This window comes from Oryx dammah, unplaced genomic scaffold (genome assembly GCF_014754425.2).
Source record: "Oryx dammah isolate SB20612 unplaced genomic scaffold, SCBI_Odam_1.1 HiC_scaffold_4, whole genome shotgun sequence".
Classification (NCBI taxonomy): Eukaryota; Metazoa; Chordata; class Mammalia; order Artiodactyla; family Bovidae; genus Oryx; species Oryx dammah.
This window is the reverse complement of record NW_024070188.1, coordinates 89,721,236-89,743,302: the sequence shown is the minus strand read 5'-3', so window position 1 is coordinate 89,743,302 and position 22,067 is coordinate 89,721,236. Positions and strand designations below refer to the sequence as shown.

Genomic DNA, 22,067 nt, shown 5'->3' with positions numbered 1-22,067 from the left:
ACATACTATACACATGCGCACTGCACGCGTGGACACACCGCACACACACGCGTGCACCACATGCACATACTATACACATGCCCACTGCACGCGTGGACACACCGCACACACGTGCACACACCACACACGTGCACACACCACACACTGCACACACATGCACACACTATACACATGCACACGTGCACACGTGGACACACCGCACACACACGCGTGCACACACACATGCACATACTATACACATACACACATGCACATAATCTATACACATGCACACGTGCACACGTGGACACACCGCACACAGGCACACAGGCAGTCTCACGGGCACACACACACACTCTGACCCAGGAACCAATAGAGCAGTGGACACAGGCACCTTTCTTAGCTGCGCAAATGGTCACCGACCTCCCGACTGAACATTGATTTGATGATCAAGACATCAAATCCGTTCAGCTATCTCCCAGGGTCCCCAGATTCCAGTTCAGTCCTGACATGACAGGCTGGCAGGAGAGAGAATTAGCCATGTTTCCTAAGGAAAGGGCTGTTGGTTTATGAGGGAGTCGTTCCATGGTCATCTCAGGTAAAATATGTTTGCAAGAGGATTTTTTTTCTAAATGCAAGTGTTTAGAAACTGCAGCAGAGGGTTAGCAACTTTTCTCCTCCAGGGGTGCGTGCATTTTGGAAATAAATGTATGTTCAGACTCAGCTGTTTCAGTAAGAGGCCTAGAGATGCCCCGTCTTGTCTCTGGCGGTCGTCAGGAAGCCCTCAGCCCAGTGGGACGAGACCCTCACTGTCTTGGGGTGGACCGCCTGCTCTCGTAGATGAGGTCTGTTTCGTGGACAGTCAGAGCAGTGCATGTTGCTGCGACTCACGGCCACGTGTGGGAGTGCTGGTCACCCTCAAGGTCCCCAGCCGAGAGTGTGGCCTCCATGGTCTGTTCCCTAAGCCTGTCTCCACCATCCCTCTCAAGCCCCTTCTCTCAAATGCTCTCCCTTCTTGAGTCAAACCCACATCTGCCTCTGGCCTCAAACGAAGCTTTGAAGTAACATACACAGATAACCCGTTAATGAGAGCTCAGGCCTGCTGAGAATAAGAGCACAGAAGAAAACAGTCTCACTGCTTTAAATTGCATCTTGTACCTTTGAGATATCACCTAGTGTGCCCTCAGATGTCTGCTGCTCACCCACTTGGGTTTCTCTCCTTGTCGTGTCTCAGGGTTTGCTGCAGAACGTCTACTTGGTCTTTGAAAACTCTGTGGAGGATCTTCTGAGCAAGAAAGGTTGTCAGCAGAGCCAGGGAGGTAGGTGCCTGCATCCCGCTGAGGTGGGTCCTCCTCCTGTGGGGAGGGCCGTGGAAGGTAAGGGAATGTGTTGGAATATGGTGCCATCCTGGCCTTGCCCAGGTGGCTGGTCAACTCGGATGTGCTGATATCTGAAAACAGTACATTGCTTGAAGGATTAACTGTGCATGCATTTCAATTATTCAATATAATCCATTTTACATGCCAAAAACATCCCTGGCATTTTAACATACTGATGTATGAAGATCTTCTTCATAAGATGACTCCACGACTCTTTGTCAAGCTTGGTTTATGGGAAGTTTTATACTAGTCACAGCTGGTGATACCACCTTATTAAGAAAATAGGCCACTTGAACCTTTGACGCAATCCCACATTGTCTGTTAATTACGTTTTGAATTTATATCCAACCACAATTTGTCAACCTGTCTTGAGTATTTGATATTTGAAGGTCACTATGCTGGGCTTTTTGAATGCAACATATCAATTCATCTTCAAAACCCCCTGAGTTGGGCTCATCCACTTTCCTCATTTTATAAATAAGGAGGGTGGAGACCGACAGGGCCTGTTAACTGCCCCCCATCTGGGCTGAGCCCCACAGAGGAGGCTCTCATCTGCCCATGACCCCATCTTCTGTTTCACTTTGTTAAAAGGCTTCTTTACATTAACTGTACACAAATATAAATTGTCACTTTATGGATCCACGTGGAAGGATATGGCTTTGATGTCTGTAACATAGCTTTGCGACCCAGCTCTTGACCCCAGAGTGGGAACTCAGGGCTGAGGATTCAGAGCCCAAGACCTGACCACTGGCATCGTGGCATGTGTGCAGCTCTGACGTGTGAGTCTTTCTGTCCACGGCCGTCTACCTTTCAATCGGTGCATCTTTCAGCTGCTGGTCAGTTGAGTGCAAGGAGGGGAAGAGTTTGAATTGATGCTTGGTAGCTTGTGATCCCACACTTGCTCTCAGCCCCCAAACTCCCTGAGTGCTGTGGCCGCGGCCTCCCACCGGTACTGCCCGCTCCGGCTGAAACGCGGATCGAGGTCCCTCTGGATTAGGTCACAGTCTTTCTGAGGGGTGGTCATAAAAAAGCAAAAGTTCTGAAAAGGCTAAGACAGAGTGAACTGACATCCGAGAGGACATGCGGAGACGGTGGTCCCAGGACGCAGACAGAGGGAGCCTTGTGTGCCTCTGATCCGAGCCGGGTATCCTTGGGGGCAGTCGCCTGGTGTGCTGGGCACGTCTGGATGACAGAGGGAGGAAAGGGAGCATTGGCTTTCAGCGAGGGGGCAGGGGGTGGGAGTAGGCATGGACCTCACCCCAGTCCCAGCCCCTCGTGCTGTTGGCCGGGGTGTCCTCTCCTGAGCAAGGACTCTGCTCGTCTTCCGTGAGCTGGTCCTGGGGCTTTGGGGCACTTTTGTTGCCCTATTTTTATTCTTCTATGTACAACTAGTGATTAATATGCTTATGGTTATATGTGGCTTTCTGGAGAAGGAAATGGCACCCCACTCTGGTACTCTCGCCTGGAAAATCCCATTTACGGAGGAGCCTGGTGGGCTGCAGTCCATGGGGTCGTGAAGAGTCAGACACAACTGAGCGACTTTTTCACTCTCATGCATTGGAGAAGGAAATGGCAACCCACTCCAGTGTTCTTGCCTGGAGAATCCCAGGGGCGGGGGAGCCTGGTGGGCTGCCGTCTATGGGGTCGCACAGGGTCGGACACGACTGAAGCCACTTAGCAGCAGCAGCAGCAGCAGAGCGATCAACACACACGCACGTGGCTTTAGGGCTGGTGAGTCTGAGGGAGGCTCTCAAGATCTGTGTGAGTTGCAACAAGGATTTACAACCACGTAACAAACACCCAATCACAGAGTGTCTGACAGAACTGCGACACTGACAAGCCATAACTCAGTCACGGGGCATCTCAGACAAGACACGAGCGTCGCTGCGGGGACGTGGCCTGGCCTCGGCGACTGTGTCCCAGCCGGCTGGCTCCACGGGGAGGCTGTGCCTGGTCCAGGACTTTCCCAAGTCACTTTTGTCATTAGCCGTGTAGCTGTGTGCCCCGTGTCTGGGGACTTCCAAGGCCTGAACCATCTCTGAGCAGTGGGTTCCGAGTCCATAGTCTGGGTTCTGCACTTCAGGGGGCTTCCGAAGCCAGCAGAGAATTGACAAAATTACTCATTTAGCAAGAAAAAAAATTTACCTTAATGCAGAACAAGTAGCCAAAAGAAATGGTGTTTAGGATGAAAAAAATGGATTAATTGAGGAGTTGAGAGGGGTTGTGAGAATGTATAGAAATTATAGGATCAGAAACAGATTTGGGGTTTGGGACAAAAATAAGGAATTTATTTTAGATAATAAGTTATATAAATATTTATATAAAAAGAAGAAAAACAGGAGGCTGGTGCCTCTAACCAGTTTGAACATGAGGCAGATGTGTGTCTGATGCTTCTGCATTTTCACCTGAGCTGAACTTCTGCTCTGTGGACGGCAGCGTCTGAGGCTTGGTCCCCATGGTGCTGTGAGGGGCAGAGTCCTGTGGTGGGAGCAGGGCTGTGGTGGGAAACAGCTGCCAGTTCTCTGGCTCCTGGGAGCCATGTAGCGCGAGCGCTCTGAGCAGCACCCCGTCGTGCCAGCCAGGCTGTGACTGTCCCACATCCTTCCTGCAGCTGAAGCCAACGCCATCAGTGAGGACACGGAGACGCTGCACCTGAGCCCCATGGTCAGCATGGAGCACGTGGGCCCGAGTGCAGAGAAGGGCCCCGAGGTGTGCGAGCACTCCTGCGAGGAGCTGGGCAGCATGATCCGAGAGCTCTCGGGGCTGCACGTCATCGTGAACCAGCTCCACGAGAGCCTGCGCAAAGTGGTGGGTGCCTAGCCAGCAACGCCCCCTCTGACCAGGACTAACCACCAGCAATCACGGGTAACTTCCACTAACCACAGCTAACCTCCACTAACCATAACTAACCACAACTGATCTCTGGTAACCATGAGTGACCACGACTAACCATGTGTAACCATCGCTAACATTTGCTGACCACCACCAACCAAGACTAACCATGACTAATCTCTGCTAACCATGAGTGACCACCACTAACCATTAGTAACCACCACAAACCACAACTAACCACCACTAACCACGAGTAACTGCCACTATGACTAACCACCACCAACCAAGACTAACCATGAGTAACCACCATTAACCACAAATAACCTCCACTAACCATGACTAACCACACTAACCACTAGTAACCACCACTAACCACAACTAGCCACCACTCACCATGAGTAACCACTAACCACAACCGTGACTAGCCTCTACTAACCTTCACTGATCCAACTGACCTTTACTAACTTCCACTAACCACAACTAACCTCCACAAACCATGACTAACCACCACTAACCATGTGTAACCATGAGTAACCATCACTAACGTTTACTAACCACCACTAGCCTTTGCTAACCAGAAGTAACCAGCCAGCTCCCTGGACAGAGCCCTAGGTATCCGGTTAGTGAGTAGAGGACTCTGGTAGAAAACGTGCTCACGGGCTAGGCCTCCTCTGCGAAGCCTTGAACTCAAGGAGACTCATCTCCCAGGAAACAGGAAGCCCGGATTCAGAGGGCAATCTATTTGAAGACGGAGTTTGGTGCGGGCGGTGGCTGAGGGTGCAGGCTGCACAGCGCCGCCCGTCCACACTGACGTCCTTTCCTCCACCTTCCAGTCAAACGACAACCAGTTTCTGTGGGAGCTCCTCGGCGGGCCCCCCAAGACCAGGAACATGTCCGCCTGCTGGCAGGACGGCCGGTTCTTTGCCGAGAATGAGACCTGGGTGGTGGACAGCTGCACCAAGTGTACCTGCAAGGTGAGCCGGCCGCGCGGCCCCCGGGCAGCCGGGCCTGGGCGCTCTGACCCCCGACCCCGCGGGGGCCGTGCGGATGGAGGCCTCCCCAGGCGGGAGTCAGCCCGCCGTTCCGCACCGAGAGCCAGGAGGGCGCGGCCAGGGTCGCCCAGGGGCGGGGGCAGGGCGCGGGGCGGCCGGGGCCCCTGCTGTGTCCGAGGCTGCTCGCTCCTGCGAGGGCCTCGGCTTCAGCACAGACCCCCGGGGGGGAGTCAGCGCCCACAGCACGGCAGGCCGATCGGGTTCCTTGTTCACCCACTCGGTCTCCCCGGGCGGCCTGGGCACTGGACGTCGCCCGTCCCACCTGTCCCGCTGCCGGGCGTGGAGGGCCCTGGGCTTGGCGCTCCGTGGGGGGGGCAGCCCAGGCGGGCACGGTCCAGGGAGCCGCTTCGGCTGAGGGGCGACATGTCCCCGCGTCCGTGTAACAAGCGGACCCTCCAGATCCTTCCGCTCTGGCCCTTGCTTAGCGTTTCTGTTTCTGAACTCATGTGACGCAAACACCGCTTTTCCTCGTAGAAATTTAAGACTGTTTGCCACCAAATCAGCTGCCCACCCGCGACGTGCGCAGACCCCTGGTTCGTGGAGGGCGAGTGCTGCCCGTCCTGCGTCCACGGTGAGTGCCTGGCGGGCGGCCGGGCGGCAGCCTCGGGGCTCCAGGCTCAGCCGTGTCCATCTGCGTCCTGTGCCGGCTGGTCCCGCGGGAAGCCTGGGGCTTGGGCTGCGGTCCTCGGGGCCAGGGTTCCCGGAGCCTCCCGTCAGCGGGGCCTCCAGGTCCTCTGGAAGCCCCCAGACGCTCGCGGCTCCCGGCAGCCGGGTGCCCCACCATCAGCTGGCCCCGCTGCCTTTGGCCCCCAGCCCCGCCCCCAGCTCCTTCGCAGCGGTTCCCTGGCCCCTCCCCTATCAACAGCGGTGCTGACCCGACTGGTTGCTTTCTCCGAGAGACGCGCTCTGCACGTCCTGGTCTGGGGGTCTGCAGGTTGCTGGCGGGGGCGGGCGGGGGCTGGGAGCCCGTGGTGATGGGCGGGGCTCTGCGTCTCCGTGAGAATGTAGTGTTTCTGGCTGCAGGGGATGATGCGCGTGACCCAGGCGAGTTTCACGATGAAAATGCAGCGCAGTGTGTTCAAAGTGCATGGCAGGCGCTGGGTGTTTCTTGGCAGGAAATTTCCTTTTTAACTTGTTCCCATTTAGAGTATTTGGAACTAATTTTAGCGTCCTGTCATTTCAACCCCAAATTGAAGTTTCATTACTGTATGTAAACCAGCAAACAGCGGTTAGTGGAAACAGCTCACATCCTGGTGGCCCCAGTGACAGCTCTGCAGCAGAGTCGGCGTCTCCTCTGAGAAGCCATCAGGGTCTCCCACGGACCCCTTGCTGCCAGGGGTCACTGGGCATCCGGGCAAGCTCCTTGTGCACCCCCTTCCTTTTCTTGGGGTCCGCTCCCACGCTCTGACCCCGGGGCAGATGGGTCTGCTCACCTCCTGCGACCACCCAGGGAGTCTGTTTGGACTCTAGGGCTGGCCTTCCGTGAGGCGGGCCCCTGGGGTCTGACGGGCAGCGGTGTCCCCGTGCAGAGGGCGAGGAAGGCTGGTCCCCGTGGGCAGAGTGGACGGAGTGCTCGGCCACCTGCGGGTCGGGCACCCAGCAGCGGGGACGCTCCTGTGACGTCACCAGCAACACCTGCCTGGGGCCGTCCATCCAGACGCGGGCCTGCAGCCTGGGCAAGTGCGACCACCGCAGTGAGTGTCAGGCCCGCCCAGGGGTCCCGGGGCCCCTCCCCCCGGTCCCAGCCTCCTGCCGCTGGGGCTCTTCCCTGCCTGGTCGGTGGGAAACTCCTGGGAGGGGTCGGCCTGCCCTCTGCTGAGCCCCCTGAGCCCCAGTGTGCTTGCCCCCTCTGCGCTAGTCCGGCAGGACGGTGGCTGGAGCCACTGGTCACCGTGGTCCTCCTGCTCGGTGACCTGCGGCGTCGGCAATGTCACCCGCATCCGCCTCTGCAACTCGCCGGTACCGCAGATGGGGGGCCGGAGCTGCAAGGGGAGCGGCCGTGAGACCAAGGCCTGCCAGGGCCCTCCCTGCCCGGGTGAGTGGACACGGCGTGGCCGGGCCCTGGGCCAGCTTTCCACAGGACGCGGGCCTGAGCCAGCCAGGCGCCGGGAGCCCCTTGTCTGGCTGGTGTCTCCGTTCAGAGACCCGGCTGCGTCCCAGCGCAGATCCCGTCCCCGCATGACCTCGCTGTCCTCCCGCCCCCAGTGGACGGCCGCTGGAGCCCCTGGTCCCCGTGGTCAGCCTGCACAGTCACCTGTGCCGGAGGGATCCGTGAGCGGACACGCGTCTGCAACAGCCCCGAGCCCCAGCACGGCGGCAAGGACTGTGTAGGAGACGTCAAGGAGCAACAGATGTGTAACAGGAAGAGCTGCCCCGTAGGTGCGTGTGCGGGGTGGAAGCTGCCCACCAGGTGGGTGTGCCCGGCAGGTGGGTGTGCCCAGTGAGTGGCTGTGCAGGCACACCACTTCATCCAGGACGCCCAGCAGGTGTGTGTGCCCAGCAGGTGTGTGTGCCTGCCAGGTGGGTGTGCGGGGTGGGGAGCCACCTGGCACGTGGGTGTGGCCGGCAGGTGGGTGTGCAGGCACTCCATCCCATCCAGGATGCCCAGCAGATGGGTGTGCCCGTCAGGTGGGTGTGCCCATCAAGTGTGTGTGTAGCGTGGCTCCTTGGCCCTCTGCCTCTTGGCCATCAGGCGCCTGCTGTGGGCCTGGACGCTTCTGCCGCAAGCATCTCTGAGGCCGCCACTGGGTGCTGCTCCTGGGCGAGGTGTCACCTGTGGGCGGCCGCGAGCTTCGCCGTCTCCTCCCTCCCTGCAGACGGCTGCCTGTCCAACCCCTGCTTCCCTGGAGCCGAGTGCAGCAGCTTCCCCGATGGCTCCTGGTCCTGCGGCTCCTGCCCGGTGGGCTTCCTGGGCAACGGCACCCACTGCGAGGACCTGGACGAGGTGGGTGCCCCTCCCCAGGCTGCGGGGCGGCCTGCGGAGGCCAGGGCCCGGGCTCACGTCCACCCTGTTGGTCCCGCAGTGCGCCGTGGTCACGGACGTGTGCTTCGCAACCAGCAAGGCGCACCGCTGTGTCAACACCAACCCCGGCTACCACTGCCTGCCCTGCCCGCCACGCTACAAGGGGAACCAGCCCTTTGGTGTTGGCCTGGAGGCGGCCAGGACCGAGAAGCAGGTGAGCCGCTGTCTTAGAGGCGTGAGGACCGCCGGGCGTGCGAGGGACCGCTTACTCTGCGGGGAGCAGGGCCCGCGGGGCTGAGTGTCCACACAGCGTCCCGAGGGCCTGGGTGAAGAGCTGCGGCCTCGCTGTGGCCCCTGGCGTCGCCGAGGCTGGGCCGGGCTGTGCCCCTGCTCTGGCCTCACTGAGAGCTCAGGCCCTCCGGGGCAGCACAGCCCTGGGGGTCTGGACGGACCTGGGCTCCCAGCTCCCCCCGTCAGGGTCGGGGTCAGCGTGCCCCCTTGCCTCCCCAGGTGTGCGAACCCGAGAACCCCTGCAAGGACAAGACCCATAACTGCCACCGGCACGCTGAGTGCATTTACCTGGGCCACTTCAGTGACCCCATGTACAAGTGCGAGTGCCAGACGGGCTACGCGGGCGACGGGCTCATCTGCGGGGAGGACTCAGACCTGGACGGCTGGCCCAACAAGAACCTGGTGTGCGCCACCAACGCCACCTACCACTGCATCAAGGTGCGGGCGCCCTGCAGCCGCGTGCCTGCCCAGGATGCCGGCGGGGATGGGGGAGGGGAGAGAAACACCAGGCCACCCACTGGCATCTGCCCTGGGCTTTCTGCAAATTCCAGGGGTCGTTCTGGAGAAGTAGCTCATTGTTGGAACTGGTAGAGGACAGAGTGCCTGATACACGTTTATTGATCGAAATCAGAGAGGGCTGAAATTAGTGAATAGGGGCGATGGGTGGTGCTGGCCCTCGGCTCCTGGCACACCCCTGTAGCGGAATGACCCGGGGCAGCCCCTTGGCTGGTCAGAGGTTGTCACTGGTGCCCGGAGCTTTGGGGGAGGAGCCGGGTGGGGCCCGGTCCCGTGTTTTCTTTCTCTCCGGTTCCCGAGGTCATGGGCTCTTCACGGGGATCCCGGACTCCAGACACAGGTTTCCTTTCTCCTCTCACGGGTGGTGCCTCAGGCAGCCCCCGGGGGGCACGCAGAGCCCGGCCTGGCCGTGAGGTCTCCGCAGTGGGGTTTCCTCGAGCTCTACCAGCTGCGCCCTCCCTGCTTCCTCCTGAGGACAGGGGGCTCGAGGACGTTTTCATAACGTCTGCTTCCTCCTCTCGCAGGACAACTGTCCCCTCCTGCCCAACTCGGGGCAGGAAGACTTCGACAAGGACGGCATCGGGGACGCCTGTGACGACGATGACGACAACGACGGCGTCACGGACGAGAAGGTGGGCGGCTCCGTGCCCAGGGCCGTTTCCCCACCCCGGAGTGCCCAGGGCCTTCCCCCCCGCCCCGGAGTGCCCAGGGCCTTCCTCGCACTCCGGAGCGCCTGGGGCCCTTCCCACCGCCCCGAGCGCCCAGGGCCTTCCTCGCACCGGGAGCGCCAGGGGCTGTTCTTCGCACTCCGGAGCGCCTGGGGTGGGAGCGCAGCGCTCTGCTCGGAATGGTCGCTGGGACTTCTCTCCCCAGCGAGGCTGAGAGTCACCAGGAGAATCCTGTGGTTTCTGCCGCACGTTAGCCAGCCTGGCGTGCAGCCACGTGGGCTGCTCTATGTAGACGCTTTCAATAGTTCACTTTTACTTATCCATCCTCCTTCCGGGAGGGAGGTGGTGCCAGTGATGCAGGGCTGTCTCTTCAAGGAGAGATGCTGCGGCTCACTGTCTTGATAGCAGAATCTTGTTCAGTCGCTCAGTCGTGTCCGACTCTGCGACCCCATGGACGGCAGCACACAGGCCTCCCTGTCCATCACCAGCCCCTGGAGCTTGCTCAAACTCATGTCCCTTGAGTCGGTGATGCCATGTAACCATCTCATCCTCTGTCGTCCCCTTCTCCTCCTGCCTTCAGTCTTTCCCAGCATCAGGGTCTTTTCCAGTGAGTCAGCTCTTCACATCAGGTGGCCAAAGGACTGGAGCTTCAGCTTCAGCATCAGTCCTTCTAGTGACTATTCAGGGCTGATTTCCTTTAGCATGGACTGGTTGGATCTCCTTGCAGTCCAAGGGACTCTCCATTTCCCGAAAGAATTGTAGCAGACATGTGATCTAACGTATTCATATGATTCAGCCCTAGCAGACACAGAGCAGCTAAGTTTTGTTTGCAGGCTCACTTCCAATGATGCGTTAACTCTTCGGACCCTTCATTCCCTCCACATCGACGTGTCTACCATCACCATCTATGTGTCTGTCCTCACCGTGGTATATATACTATATCATCACCTTTACCATAGACAATCTCAAAATTTTTCGTAGGGATAGACTGTGTAAATAATTATGAAATGACTTGATGTCAAGAAATTGTAGGTAGAGCTTCCTTGCTGTATTTCTACCCTGGTTATCTTGATCTGCTTTAAATACACGACTTGTAAGTGCCAAGTCCTGTTATGAGTAACCCAGCAAGAGTCTCTACGCTGTTTCTGGAATTCTTCCCTCAATTTTTTTCTAGGACAACTGCCAGCTTCTCTTCAACCCCCGTCAGTTCGACTATGACAAAGACGAGGTCGGGGACCGATGCGACAACTGCCCCTACGTGCACAACCCGGCGCAGATCGACACGGACAACAACGGGGAGGGCGACGACTGCTCCGTGGACATCGATGGGGATGGTGAGTGGGGCCCGCCCGCGGCTGCAGAAGCCGCGGGCTCTGTGCCAGCTGGGTGAGCTCCGCCCCATGTTTACTAACGCGTGAGACCATCCCCATCCAGCCCCTCTTCCTGGGGCCTCAGACCCCGCTGTGGGAAACAGCGCACCTGCTGTTTCCTTTCCTGACCGTGTCCTGCCAGCCCTGGTGTCTCCTCTCACGCCCGCCGCTCACAGCCCCAGAGCCCAGCGCCCTGCCCTGAACAAATCTAGCTTCTGAGAAGGGTCTCCCGGACCTCCCGTTTCCCCAGCGGCCTGCTTCCAGGCGTCACTGAGTCGTCCACTGCAAAGACCCTGCCAGGGCTTCACCCCGGACACGGGAAACTTTTGACGGCACCAGGCCTTTCAAGCGGTGCCCTCGGGCCTGACCCTGCACGCGCCCCCAGCACAGCCTTGCCCTGGGCGTCTGCAGCCGGGCCAGCAGCCCGCCAGACTCACACCCACTTCCCCGCCTACCTGTCCCCAACTGTGCTGTCTCCAGGCTGCTTTCTTGGTGCCACTTGGCATCTCACTGACTGGCTTCTAACAGCGCAGGATGGCGTCTGCCCACACTGCTCTTGAGGGCTTTTCCTGGAGATGCGGCATCTCCTCCCGTCCTCCATCTGTGACATCCGAACCCTGTATGGGTCGGCATCCTTCTCCTCACTCTCCCCACCTCCTGGGAACCCCCAACCCCCAGGACCCCCACCTGCCAATACCCCTGCCTGCCAGGACTCCCTACCTCCCAGGACCTCCTACCTCCCAGGACCCTCTAGGAACCCCCACCTCCCAGGACCCCTCATCACCTCTCAGGACCCCCCACCCACTGCATCCCCAAACCTGCCAGGACCCCCTCACCTCCTGGGATCCCCCACCTGTCAGCTTAACTCATAGTTTTCATAACTTTGATGAAATTCATGATCTACTTTCAGATTTCTGGGTATAAGGTACTGCACCTAAGCCCCCATCAGTGTCTGTCATGGTTGGTTTCCTAGTAATGTAGAAAATGGCCAGGTGGCTGGCCAGTCCCCAGCAGCTCGATGTAGATTTTCTGAGAAGGTGTTAGGGCAAACAGTCAGCATGAAGATGCAGATATTTACTCTGCAGTGACTCGCGTGCTGACCCTTGGTGTGCCTCACCATCCAGAGACCTCCAAGCATCGGTTCTGCTTTAAACTAAGGGTTCAGTTCAATTCAGTTCAGTCGCTCAGTCGTGTCCGACTCTTTGCGACCCTGTGAATCGCAGCACACCAGGCCTCCCTGTCCATCACCAACTCCTGGAGTTCACTCAGAGTCGTGTCCATTGAGTCAGTGATGCCATCCAGCCATTTCATTCTGGGTCGTCCCCTTCTCCTCCTGCCCCCAATCCCTCCCAGCATCAGAGTCTTTTCCAGTGAGTCAACTCTTCACATGAGGTGGCCAAAGTACTGGAGTTTCAGCTTTAGCATCATTCCTTCCAAAGAAATCCCAGGGCTGGTCTCCTTCAGAATGGACTGGTTGGATCTCCTTGCAGTCCAAGGGACTCTCAAGAGTCTTCTCCAACACCACAGTTCAAAAGCATCATTTCTTCGGCGCTCAGCCTTCTTCACAGTCCAACTCTCACATCCATACATGACCACTGGAAAAACCATAGCCTTGACTAGATGGACCTTAGTCAGCAAAGTAATGTCTCTGCTTTTGAATATGCTATCTAGGTTGGTCATAACTTTTCTTCCAAGGAGTAAGCATCTTTTAATCTCATGGCTGCAATCACCATCTGCAGTGATTTTGGAGCCCAAAAAATAAAGTCTGACACTGTTTCCACTGTTTCCCCATCTATTTCCGATGAACTGTTGGGACCGGATGCCATGATCTTCGTTTTCTGAATATTGAGCTTTAAGCCAACTTTTTCACTCTCCTCTTTCACTTTCATCAAGAGGCTTCTTAGCTCATCTTCACTTTCTGCCACAAGGGTGGTGTCATCTGCATATCTGAGGTTATTGATATTTCTCCTGGCAATCTCGATTCCAGCTTGTGTTTCTTTCCTTTTAATGGGAAATCTCCGTGAATCTAATAATCTTCACATTTTATGACTTCTTAGATTTCCTTTATATTAAATGGAAGTTTGGCTGTACATTGTTTAATGCAGTAAGCAAAGCAGTGACCTTCTCTAAACCCTGTGCGATCTGTTCTCCCTGCATCCCACAGATGTCTTCAATGAGCGAGACAACTGTCCCTACGTCTACAACACTGACCAGCGGGACACCGACGGGGACGGTGTGGGTGACCACTGCGACAACTGCCCCCTGGTGAACAACCCTGACCAGGTAAGGGATGGGGGACCGGTCAGGCGTCGTGAGGAGTGGAGGTCGAGGGCTCTTCACAGACTGTGTGGCCTGGCAGCGTTCTGCACGCTCTGCCAGGATGCGAGAGCGCAGGCTGGTCAGTCATTTCAACGGAAAACGCTGACTGAACTCGAGCCTGGGCATGACTGTATCTCGGTGGCCCCCAGCCAGACGGTAGGTGCCTCTGCCCCACTGTGCGTGGGAGCAAGTCTCCAGAGCAGCTCGGTGTTTCCCTGATGCAGACAGCGGAACCGGCTGCTTTTCCAGGTTGGCCTCTGGAAGCCACAGTGGGAATAGAACCTGCTGACGTACGTAGTTCACAGAACGGGCTGGAGGAAGGACGTTGTCAGAAAGGACTCGATTGCACGGCAGCTAATGCTTTCCGGTCCCCCTTCAGGACCGCGAGCCCCTGTAGGGGTGGGTTAGGTGCAGAGACGCCTGGACCCCGGTCCCCGTTCTGATGTTGGCGGGTCGTCTCAGGAGGCCGTCTCCTCTCTGTGGTCGAGGCCCGCGTTGGGTGAGGTGGGCCGGGCTCGGCATGCGCTCAGCAACTTCAACCCGGCATCTGTTTCGCTGGGCGGAGGCTCAGTGCCGCTGTCCCCGAACTCTGCCTCCTAGACCGACGTGGACAATGACCTCGTGGGAGACCAGTGCGACGACAACGAGGACATCGACGAAGACGGCCACCAGAACAACCAGGACAACTGCCCCTACATCCCCAACGCCAACCAGGCCGACCACGACCGCGACGGCCGGGGTGACGCCTGTGACTCGGACGACGACAACGACGGGGTCCCCGACGACAGGGACAACTGCCGGCTGGTCGCCAACCCCGACCAGGAGGACTCGGACGGTAGGCGTCCCCGCAGGAGCAGTGGGGCCCCAGGGAACTGAGGTGTTGGATAGAAAGGGCTCTTTAGCCCGGGTGGTCCCTGAGGAGAGGATCTGGAGGGTGCGGAGCCCAGGGTGGCTCAGGGTCTCAGGTGGCGCAGCAGGGGCGCAGCAGAGGACCCAGTATCCTCTGGCATGTGCTGGAGGCTGACCCAAGCACTGGTGGAGGACGCACAGCTGCCGTGGACGAGACGGGAGGTGGGGGCGGGGGGATGGAGCCCACTGACCCAGAGGCACATGGAGACTCACTGGCTGAAGGGCAGCTCCAAGGACACCCGGCCTCGAGCAGCACAGAGCTCATTCTTGACAAGAGGACTGATGGCTTCTGTCCCCACAGCTGGGCCTGAGGGAGGGCTTGGCTGGTGCCGGGGGTGGCTGAGGTGGAGGCGAGGCTGGTGCTCAGGGACGTCTTCGGGGCTGTGGACACTCCTGCCAGCTAGAGCGCGGGCCTATCACCCAGAGAGCAGAATGTGTGCCTCTGGGGGAGCTGAGGGACCCTCTGCCTCTGAGCGGAGCTGAGGGGCTGTTTCCTCTGGGGGGAACTGAGGGGCCGTGTGCCTCTGAGCAGAACTGAGGGGCCGTGTGAGGGATGTGACGGAAACTCGGTTGAACTTGGTATCTTTTCTCCCGCTAAAGCAGCAGGCACTCCGACAGGGTGATTTAGGGAGCGGTCACCTGGACTGTCACCATTAGCATGGACTGCACACCCAGGAGGTCTCAGCGGGCATCTCTCCATAAGCCAGGCTGGCCCGTGGCCCCAGCCCCACCCCTGGGAAAACTGACAAGATGCCCCCAAAAGCGGAAGTCCATTGCTCCCCAGGGAGACCATTTCTCATCAGAGAGTTCTGCCCTCTATGCCAAGCAGGTTGCAGGCAGGGGCAACTGAGGTAGCAGCAAAAAGTTCTGAAGACAACCAGAGGGAGAAGTTGAAAACTCAGCTTGATTTCCCCTGGCAAGTTTCAGGTTTTGTACCCCAACTTCAAGTTCAGAATGAGAAGAAACGGTTCTCACGGGAGCTCACATATGGCAAGCTTCACTGCAGTGTTATCAGAGTGACGTTTTGAGAAGAGAGTCCAGACTCCTCCTCAGAGTGTTGGGGCAAAATGTCAGCAATTACAGGCGCTAGTCCAGAACGCGCTGCCGAGCCCTTGGCCTCACAGTTTCAGAGACTCGTGTGCTAAGCCTTGGCAGACACAGAGAGGCAGACGGCGAGCCCTTACTTTCCTTTCTCTCTGCTTTTCCTCGGCGGCAGGCGATGGGCGTGGGGACGCGTGTAAAGATGACTTCGACAATGATAGTGTCCCTGATATTGACGACGTGTGTCCTGAGAACAATGCCATCAGCGAGACAGACTTCCGGAACTTCCAGATGGTCCACTTGGACCCCAAGGGCACCACTCAGATTGACCCCAACTGGGTCATTCGCCATCAAGGCAAAGAGCTGGTGCAGACAGCCAACTCTGACCCTGGCATCGCTGTTGGTGAGCCTCAGCGTGCGCGCTGCGGAGCACGCAAGCTCGCCCTTTGAGACCGAGGGGACAGAGCAGTGGGTCTCTCTGGTAGCTCCCACCCTCCCTTGGTTTGCAAACCATCTTCCTAAGTATCTGTGATGGAAGAGCCTGGGGAAGGGCGTCTTTGCCTCTCCAGTCTCTGAGATCTCATATTCAGCAGGCCGTTTTATTTTACGGATTCTGTGTTTATTACCTAAGGCAGTGAAGCCGTCCCGTAACTTTAGAAAGATTAAGTTCCCTCAGTGCCCTAATCGCCCAGGAACAGGGCTCCAGTTGGATGGAAGGGAAGAGCCCTCTCTGCCTGTGTCCATCAGTCCCCAGGCCTCCAGGACTGTCCTAGAAGGCTGTTTCTGATGACAGATGTTCCCTGCGGCCTCCAGGTTTCGATGAGTTCGGGTCTGTCGACTTCAGTGGCACGTTCTACGTCAACACAGACCGCGACGATGACTATGCTGGCTTCGTCTTTGGCTACCAGTCCAGCAGCCGCTTCTACGTGGTGATGTGGAAGCAGGTGACGCAGACCTACTGGGAAGACCAGCCCACCCGGGCCTACGGCTACTCGGGGGTGTCCCTCAAGGTGGTGAACTCCACCACGGGGACGGGCGAGCACCTGAGGAACGCCCTGTGGCACACGGGCAACACGGAGGGACAGGTGAGCACACGGCTCCTCCCGGTGGGCGGCTGCTGCGGGCTGTCGGGAGAGCAGTCCCGGCCCTCGCAAAATACCCCCAGCTCTGTTTACCTTCATTTTACCTCAGCCAGTCAGTGTGAGTCGCTCAGTCGTGTCCGACCCTTTGAGACCCCAGGGACTGTAGCCCACCAGGCTCCTCTGTCCATGGGATTCTCCAGGCACGAATACTAGAGTGGGTGTCATTCCTTTCTCCAGAGGATCTTTCTGAGCCAAGGCTCGAACCCGAGTCTCCTGCAGGCAGATTCTTTACCATCTGAGCCACCTGGGAAGCTCAGATAATTTCAATATTCTTGCTTATTAAAGATGCCGTGCCTGGTGCTTTTATAAACACGACTGGCGAACCTCTTGCATGTGAAGCATAGGTCTGTGCCCTATAGAAGTGGAGAGAAAAGGGCTCCAAGGGTCTCGGTCCTGTGTTGGGAAAGCAGAGACCCAGGGCTCAGCGTGGTGGCTCCTCACACTGAACGGCACGGCCCCCCTCACTGGGCTTTGCTTACGTGAAGGTTCACGCTGTGGGAGTCGTCAGAGGGAGACCTGGCCACCCACGCACGGGGGTTTCTCATCGCAGGGATGTTCTGTCTCCCTTTTGATGCTGTAAAGCCGCACTTAAGGCTCAGGAAGCCAGTCGTTCTCAGAGTGGTGCTCTCCCTCAGGTTCGCACTCTATGGCACGACCCCAAAAATATCGGCTGGAAGGACTACACTGCCTACCGGTGGCATCTGACCCACAGGCCTAAGACGGGCTACATAAGGTAGGGGGAGCGAAGCTCGCTGCCTGCTGCGTTTCTGCCCAGAAATTGTCCATTTCAGAAAAGTCTTTCCACTGCACGGCTTCCCCAGATGAATCAGCTGAGGTCAACTCTGCCCTGTGTACTGCTCCCTGGGTTTTCCCACTTTAAATGCTTCTCTTTTCTGTCCAGCATCTTCTGCACATCACTTTAAAAAAAAAGAAAGAAAGAAAAAAGCCAAAACAAAGCTATTGAAGAGGCGATCAAACTTGTAGTGAGCCAGAAGGTGGTAATCTCCCTTACAGGAGGGAAAGCTCAGCTGAAGCGCTGCGTCTTTGTGGATTAGCTTGTGATTCCTTTGCACAGGTTCCTGCTTATTTCTGATTTATGAACAGCTGAGTCCAAGACTCATCTCGAACAAAACTTTGACAAAGCAGTCCACCAGAATTTCGTCCTCTCACATGGCAGCATTTTTAATCAGTTTTGATTAAAGCACGCTGACTTAAACTGAAACTTTTTGCAGTTAGACTTAGCGCACAGGCCAGTCTGATGTTCCACCAGGAGAGTGTGTGTGTGTCCCCTGTGACAACAGACAGAGCTGAGAGGGGGCGGTGCAGGCTGGCTGCAGGGGCTGCCTCCGAGGAGAGTCCCTGTTTCTGCACTCGTGAGCCCCTCCCCTATCAAGGAGCTTCAGAGCCTCTGTGCACGTGGGCGGGAGCCTGTGCTTACATGTCAGGCCGCGCACGGTTCTTGAAGAAGCAGGTGAGCACAAGGCTTTAGTGCAGTGTGAAGGCCAGAAGCCTGCTGCCAGGGCGAGGGTTCGAGTCAGGGTTAGGGCTAGTGTTAAGGTCAAGTTAGGGTCAGGGTCATGGTTAGGGTTAGAGCTAAGGTCAGGGTAGGGTCAGAGTTGAGGTCAGGGTTAGGCTGGGGGACGGGCCTCCTGCCTCCACTACAGTATTCCTGGCTCTTAAAGGCAGAGGCAGCTTGGGAGCTTGGCGGGTGGTTGTCAGTGAGTCATGGGGAGGACGGTTGGTCTGGGTGTTGCTGTTGCTCTTGGCGAGCCTTGTGAGGAGAAAGCTGCCCTCCTGCCCCCTGGTGAATGTGTCTCACAGCTTTGACCTCCTTCTGTCTCCTTGTTTTGTTTTCAGAGTCTTAGTACATGAAGGGAAACAAGTCATGGCGGACTCAGGGCCCATCTACGACCAAACCTACGCTGGCGGGCGGCTGGGTCTGTTTGTCTTCTCTCAAGAGATGGTCTACTTCTCGGACCTCAAATATGAATGCAGAGGTGAGTGTGAGAACAAGGGTCACTGGGGCCGTGTGTCACAGAGAACGGAAGGAATGCGCATTTTGCTCTTCATTTGACAAAAGCTGCACATCAGGGAAATGACCTGGTGGCCGCTGGCAGATGTTTGAGCTTGAGCTGACTTTGTCAGTCTGTTTGTTTTGAATTCCGTATGCATGGCTTCAGTAGGACAAACGCTTTTGTTATTCACAGGCTTTACTTACCCCTTACTCTACCCCATAGCTTCCTGCATTGTCTACACCTTCTGGGCCCCTTTGGCACTTTAGATTGCAGCCCCTGATAGAAAGGAAGGAAGGAGAAGTAAAGAAAGGGCGAGAAAGGAAGGAAGAGGCAGAGATGGAGAGAGGGAGGGAGGGACAACGGAAGGAAGGAAGGAGGGGGAAGGTGGAGGGAGGGTTCTCTCTGGCTGTCTCTCTAGGAGTATATTCAAGTCAAAGTATGATAGAGCTGGAAGGGAACTTGGCTTCTATGTGGTCTAAACCTGTGCTTTCATGTAGATATGAATGTATCTTCTATAGTTAAGACTCAGAGATGCTTCTCAAAAATCACACAGCAAGAGTGTTGATGTGTCTTCTTGACTCTGGTGGAGCGTTCCCTTCCTTACGTCAGGCTTCACTTGAGACACTTCACATTTCCTTCCATATGTCCACCCATCCACCCATCCACCCATCCATCCATCATCCATCCAACCTCCATCCACCCATCCACCCATCCATCCACCCATCTATCCATCATCCATCCATCCATCCATCCATCCACCCATTCATCCATCCATCCATCCATTTATTCATCCATCTATCCATCCATCCATCCATCTATCCATCATCATCCACCCATACACCCATCCGTCCATCCATCTATCCATCATCCATCCACCCATCCATCCACCCATCATCCATCCATCATTCATCCATCCATCCATCCATCCATCCACCCATCCACCCATCCCCATTCATCCCCATCCATCCATCTTTCCATCCATTCATTCAATCATTCATGTATCCATGCATATTGTGGATGTCTTCTTTAAAAAATAGAAATAATGATATTTTAGGTTATAGTTAAACAAATAAAGCAAAACAAAACTCATGGTCCAGGCTCCAAATTCTGTCACTGTGTTTTGCAGATGTCTAAGCAAGAGTTGCTGTGTTTCCAGCAAAGTACTGTAGATGCTGTTACCCAGACACCTCAGTCCATCCCAGTGCTTCCAGCTACTCTCTCTAGCAGACCTCCTGTCCTTGACCCTAACCTGAGTGGTTCTTCACCTGCTGTCCTCCACCCAAGCCCAAGTGCCTTCAGAGGATAAATAATAATGGAACAGAAAGATGAACATCCAACCCACTACAGGAAAAGCAGTTTGATGATCCATGAGACTTTATGTGGAGTGAAAATTGAGCATGATATTGCATTGTTTTTCTTTTCTTGTGTGTTTAAAAAGAATGACGTTTACATATGAAATGTAAGTACTTTTTGTATTTATGTGTATATGGAGTTGAAGGGAATATTGTGTATAAGCCATTATGATAAATTAAGCAGGAAAAATATTGCCACACTACTTTCAGCGCTTTAAGTTGGGTGTAAGAGCACCCAAATATTGTTAAGTAAATTATAAAGAAGGGTCGACTCAAGTTTGAAGTAATTCCATCATCAGAAAGAGGTCAGGAGACAGCAGTCACATATGTGGGATGTCAGGTAACGAACTGGAACATCAGAAATACCCATGGGAATAAGTGAATACCCCTCCCCGACTCTCTTGTCCCACAGTGGAAGCCCTCAGAGATGTAGTCTCATCAAAGAAGGACAATCCTTGTGAGACGGCTCTGCTGTGGGTCTAGATGTGGGCAAAGCCCTGCTGACCTGTGGTCTAGCAGAGGGGGTGCCATCGCTGCAGTGGCCCTTCCAGCCGTGGTGGACCTGGGGGAGCTCATGGCCGGTTGTCCCTTGCTTCCGAGGTCTGGTCCCCAGAATCCTTGCTGGGGCTCCTTCCCATCTCTGCTGCTGTAGAAGAGACAGTGGAGAAGCGGTCGGCAAATGCATTTCTACATCTAATCCCTCGTCGAAGCTTTGACACTGTGGGCAAGTTGCTTTTACCCAACTTGGTAATACATTCCGTTAAGGTTCCAGTTATAAATGCTGTGTTAATATTTATTGAGTATAGAATGCAGTTCTGTTCACCAGTAACTTATTTAAATATGCCGAGTAGTGCAGACGCAGTGTAATTTCTAGAAGTGAACGTATAACTAGCGTAGAATATACAGTTACAGCAAAACATCTCCTGTCAAAATACAAGCCTTCACAATGTTACGTGGCCATGATCAAGCATGCTGCAAAACGTGGTAGAATAAACAAACAATAATGAAGAGTTTATAACGGAACCTTAATATATACTGTTGCCAGTGACTTTAATTCCATATATATATTTTTTTCACTATTTTCTATCTGCTGTACGTAGGACTTTAAAGACTTTGAATGCCAAGGATAAACTGATGCACCCCTTAGTCATACAGCAGTATTCACAGGCTTGGTTTGTTTTTCGCTTTAAGTTGCATGGTGTTTCTGCAGGAAATATTAGTTACTCTCACTCCACATAGGGGCTCAGGAAGAAGACTTGTCTTGTCTGCCTGATGTGGCAGACAGCCTCCCTTCCAGTTGACAGTGAGCTAATGCCTCCGTCTCGGAGAGAGAGGACCCGCGACCTGTCTCCCTTGCTCGTGCCGTCTGATAAACTTACATTTGTTGCTTCTTTGAGGCTAATTGCCTTCTCGCTGTGCTGCACTTTTTACATTTTTCAGTGGAGCTGTCTTCCCAAGACACCGGAGTGTTGGGAGATGCCATTAAATGTCCCCGTGGTGAAGAGCGTGCAGGTGTCTGTGTTGGTGTGTTCGGTGGTACGGGATGTTGATGTGAATATTTAGAATGTACCATATTTTTTTGTAAATTATTTATGTTTTTTTTTAAACAAACTTTTGGTACAGATGGATGAAACTTCTTTTGTTTTGCCAAAGACTGTAAATATTAATTTATTTGTTCACATGGTCAGATTTTCACCACTGAACCCTGCATTTAGCTAGAGCCTCATTTTTATACTTCAAAGGTTCATAACAGGAAATAAATTGTAAAAAGGTTTTCTATAAATCAATCTCTCTCCCTTTTTTAAAGAGCTAGCAGGGCTCCTGCCGGGGTTCAGTGGACGGACCCCAGCAGGATGAGCAGAGCTCTGTGTCAGGCCTTCTGAGGCTGAGATGCAGTCGGGGGTCTTCGCAGAGCAGGAGGCTGTTGAAGGCAGGTCTCACCGTGGTCGGTGGAGCCACCCGGGTCACGCAGGACGAAACCCTAGGGAGTCCATCCTCTGTTGCCTCTCGCTATCCCACTGGGGACCGAGCGGTGTGGTGAGTGTCGGCCCCACTGGGACGACTCAGGGGAGAGGGGCAACCCACGGGGCCCCTCATCGTTCGAACGGTGCTTCCCTGGACCAGTCTGGTTGCAAACCGGAGCGAGAAGCCGCAGGAGGCTCAGCGGGTGTGTGTGCGATCATGGCGTTGTCTGGATAGGCCGGTCGCTCAGTGACGGGAGGAGGCCACGGGCGGCCTAG

General features: G+C 55.7%; 1 protein-coding gene across 1 annotated transcript in view; it reads left to right on the top strand.

Annotated features, from left to right (window-relative positions):
• Positions 1-21,610, top strand: part of THBS2 (thrombospondin 2) — a 26,890-nt gene extending 5,280 nt beyond the window's left edge. Inside the window, exons 4-22 of the mRNA XM_040239199.1 lie at positions 1,214-1,298; positions 3,970-4,166; positions 5,024-5,164; positions 5,717-5,813; positions 6,772-6,936; positions 7,101-7,277; positions 7,448-7,621; positions 8,059-8,186; positions 8,266-8,418; positions 8,715-8,933; positions 9,536-9,643; positions 10,854-11,013; positions 13,214-13,332; positions 13,969-14,203; positions 15,494-15,721; positions 16,132-16,403; positions 17,096-17,193; positions 18,318-18,457; positions 19,602-21,610. Of these exons, the coding sequence (XP_040095133.1) occupies positions 1,214-1,298; positions 3,970-4,166; positions 5,024-5,164; positions 5,717-5,813; positions 6,772-6,936; positions 7,101-7,277; positions 7,448-7,621; positions 8,059-8,186; positions 8,266-8,418; positions 8,715-8,933; positions 9,536-9,643; positions 10,854-11,013; positions 13,214-13,332; positions 13,969-14,203; positions 15,494-15,721; positions 16,132-16,403; positions 17,096-17,193; positions 18,318-18,457; positions 19,602-19,609 (2,904 nt within the window). The 3' untranslated portion in view covers positions 19,610-21,610. The remainder of the gene's footprint in view (positions 1-1,213; positions 1,299-3,969; positions 4,167-5,023; positions 5,165-5,716; positions 5,814-6,771; positions 6,937-7,100; positions 7,278-7,447; positions 7,622-8,058; positions 8,187-8,265; positions 8,419-8,714; positions 8,934-9,535; positions 9,644-10,853; positions 11,014-13,213; positions 13,333-13,968; positions 14,204-15,493; positions 15,722-16,131; positions 16,404-17,095; positions 17,194-18,317; positions 18,458-19,601) is intronic.
• Positions 21,611-22,067: the final 457 nt, after the last annotated feature.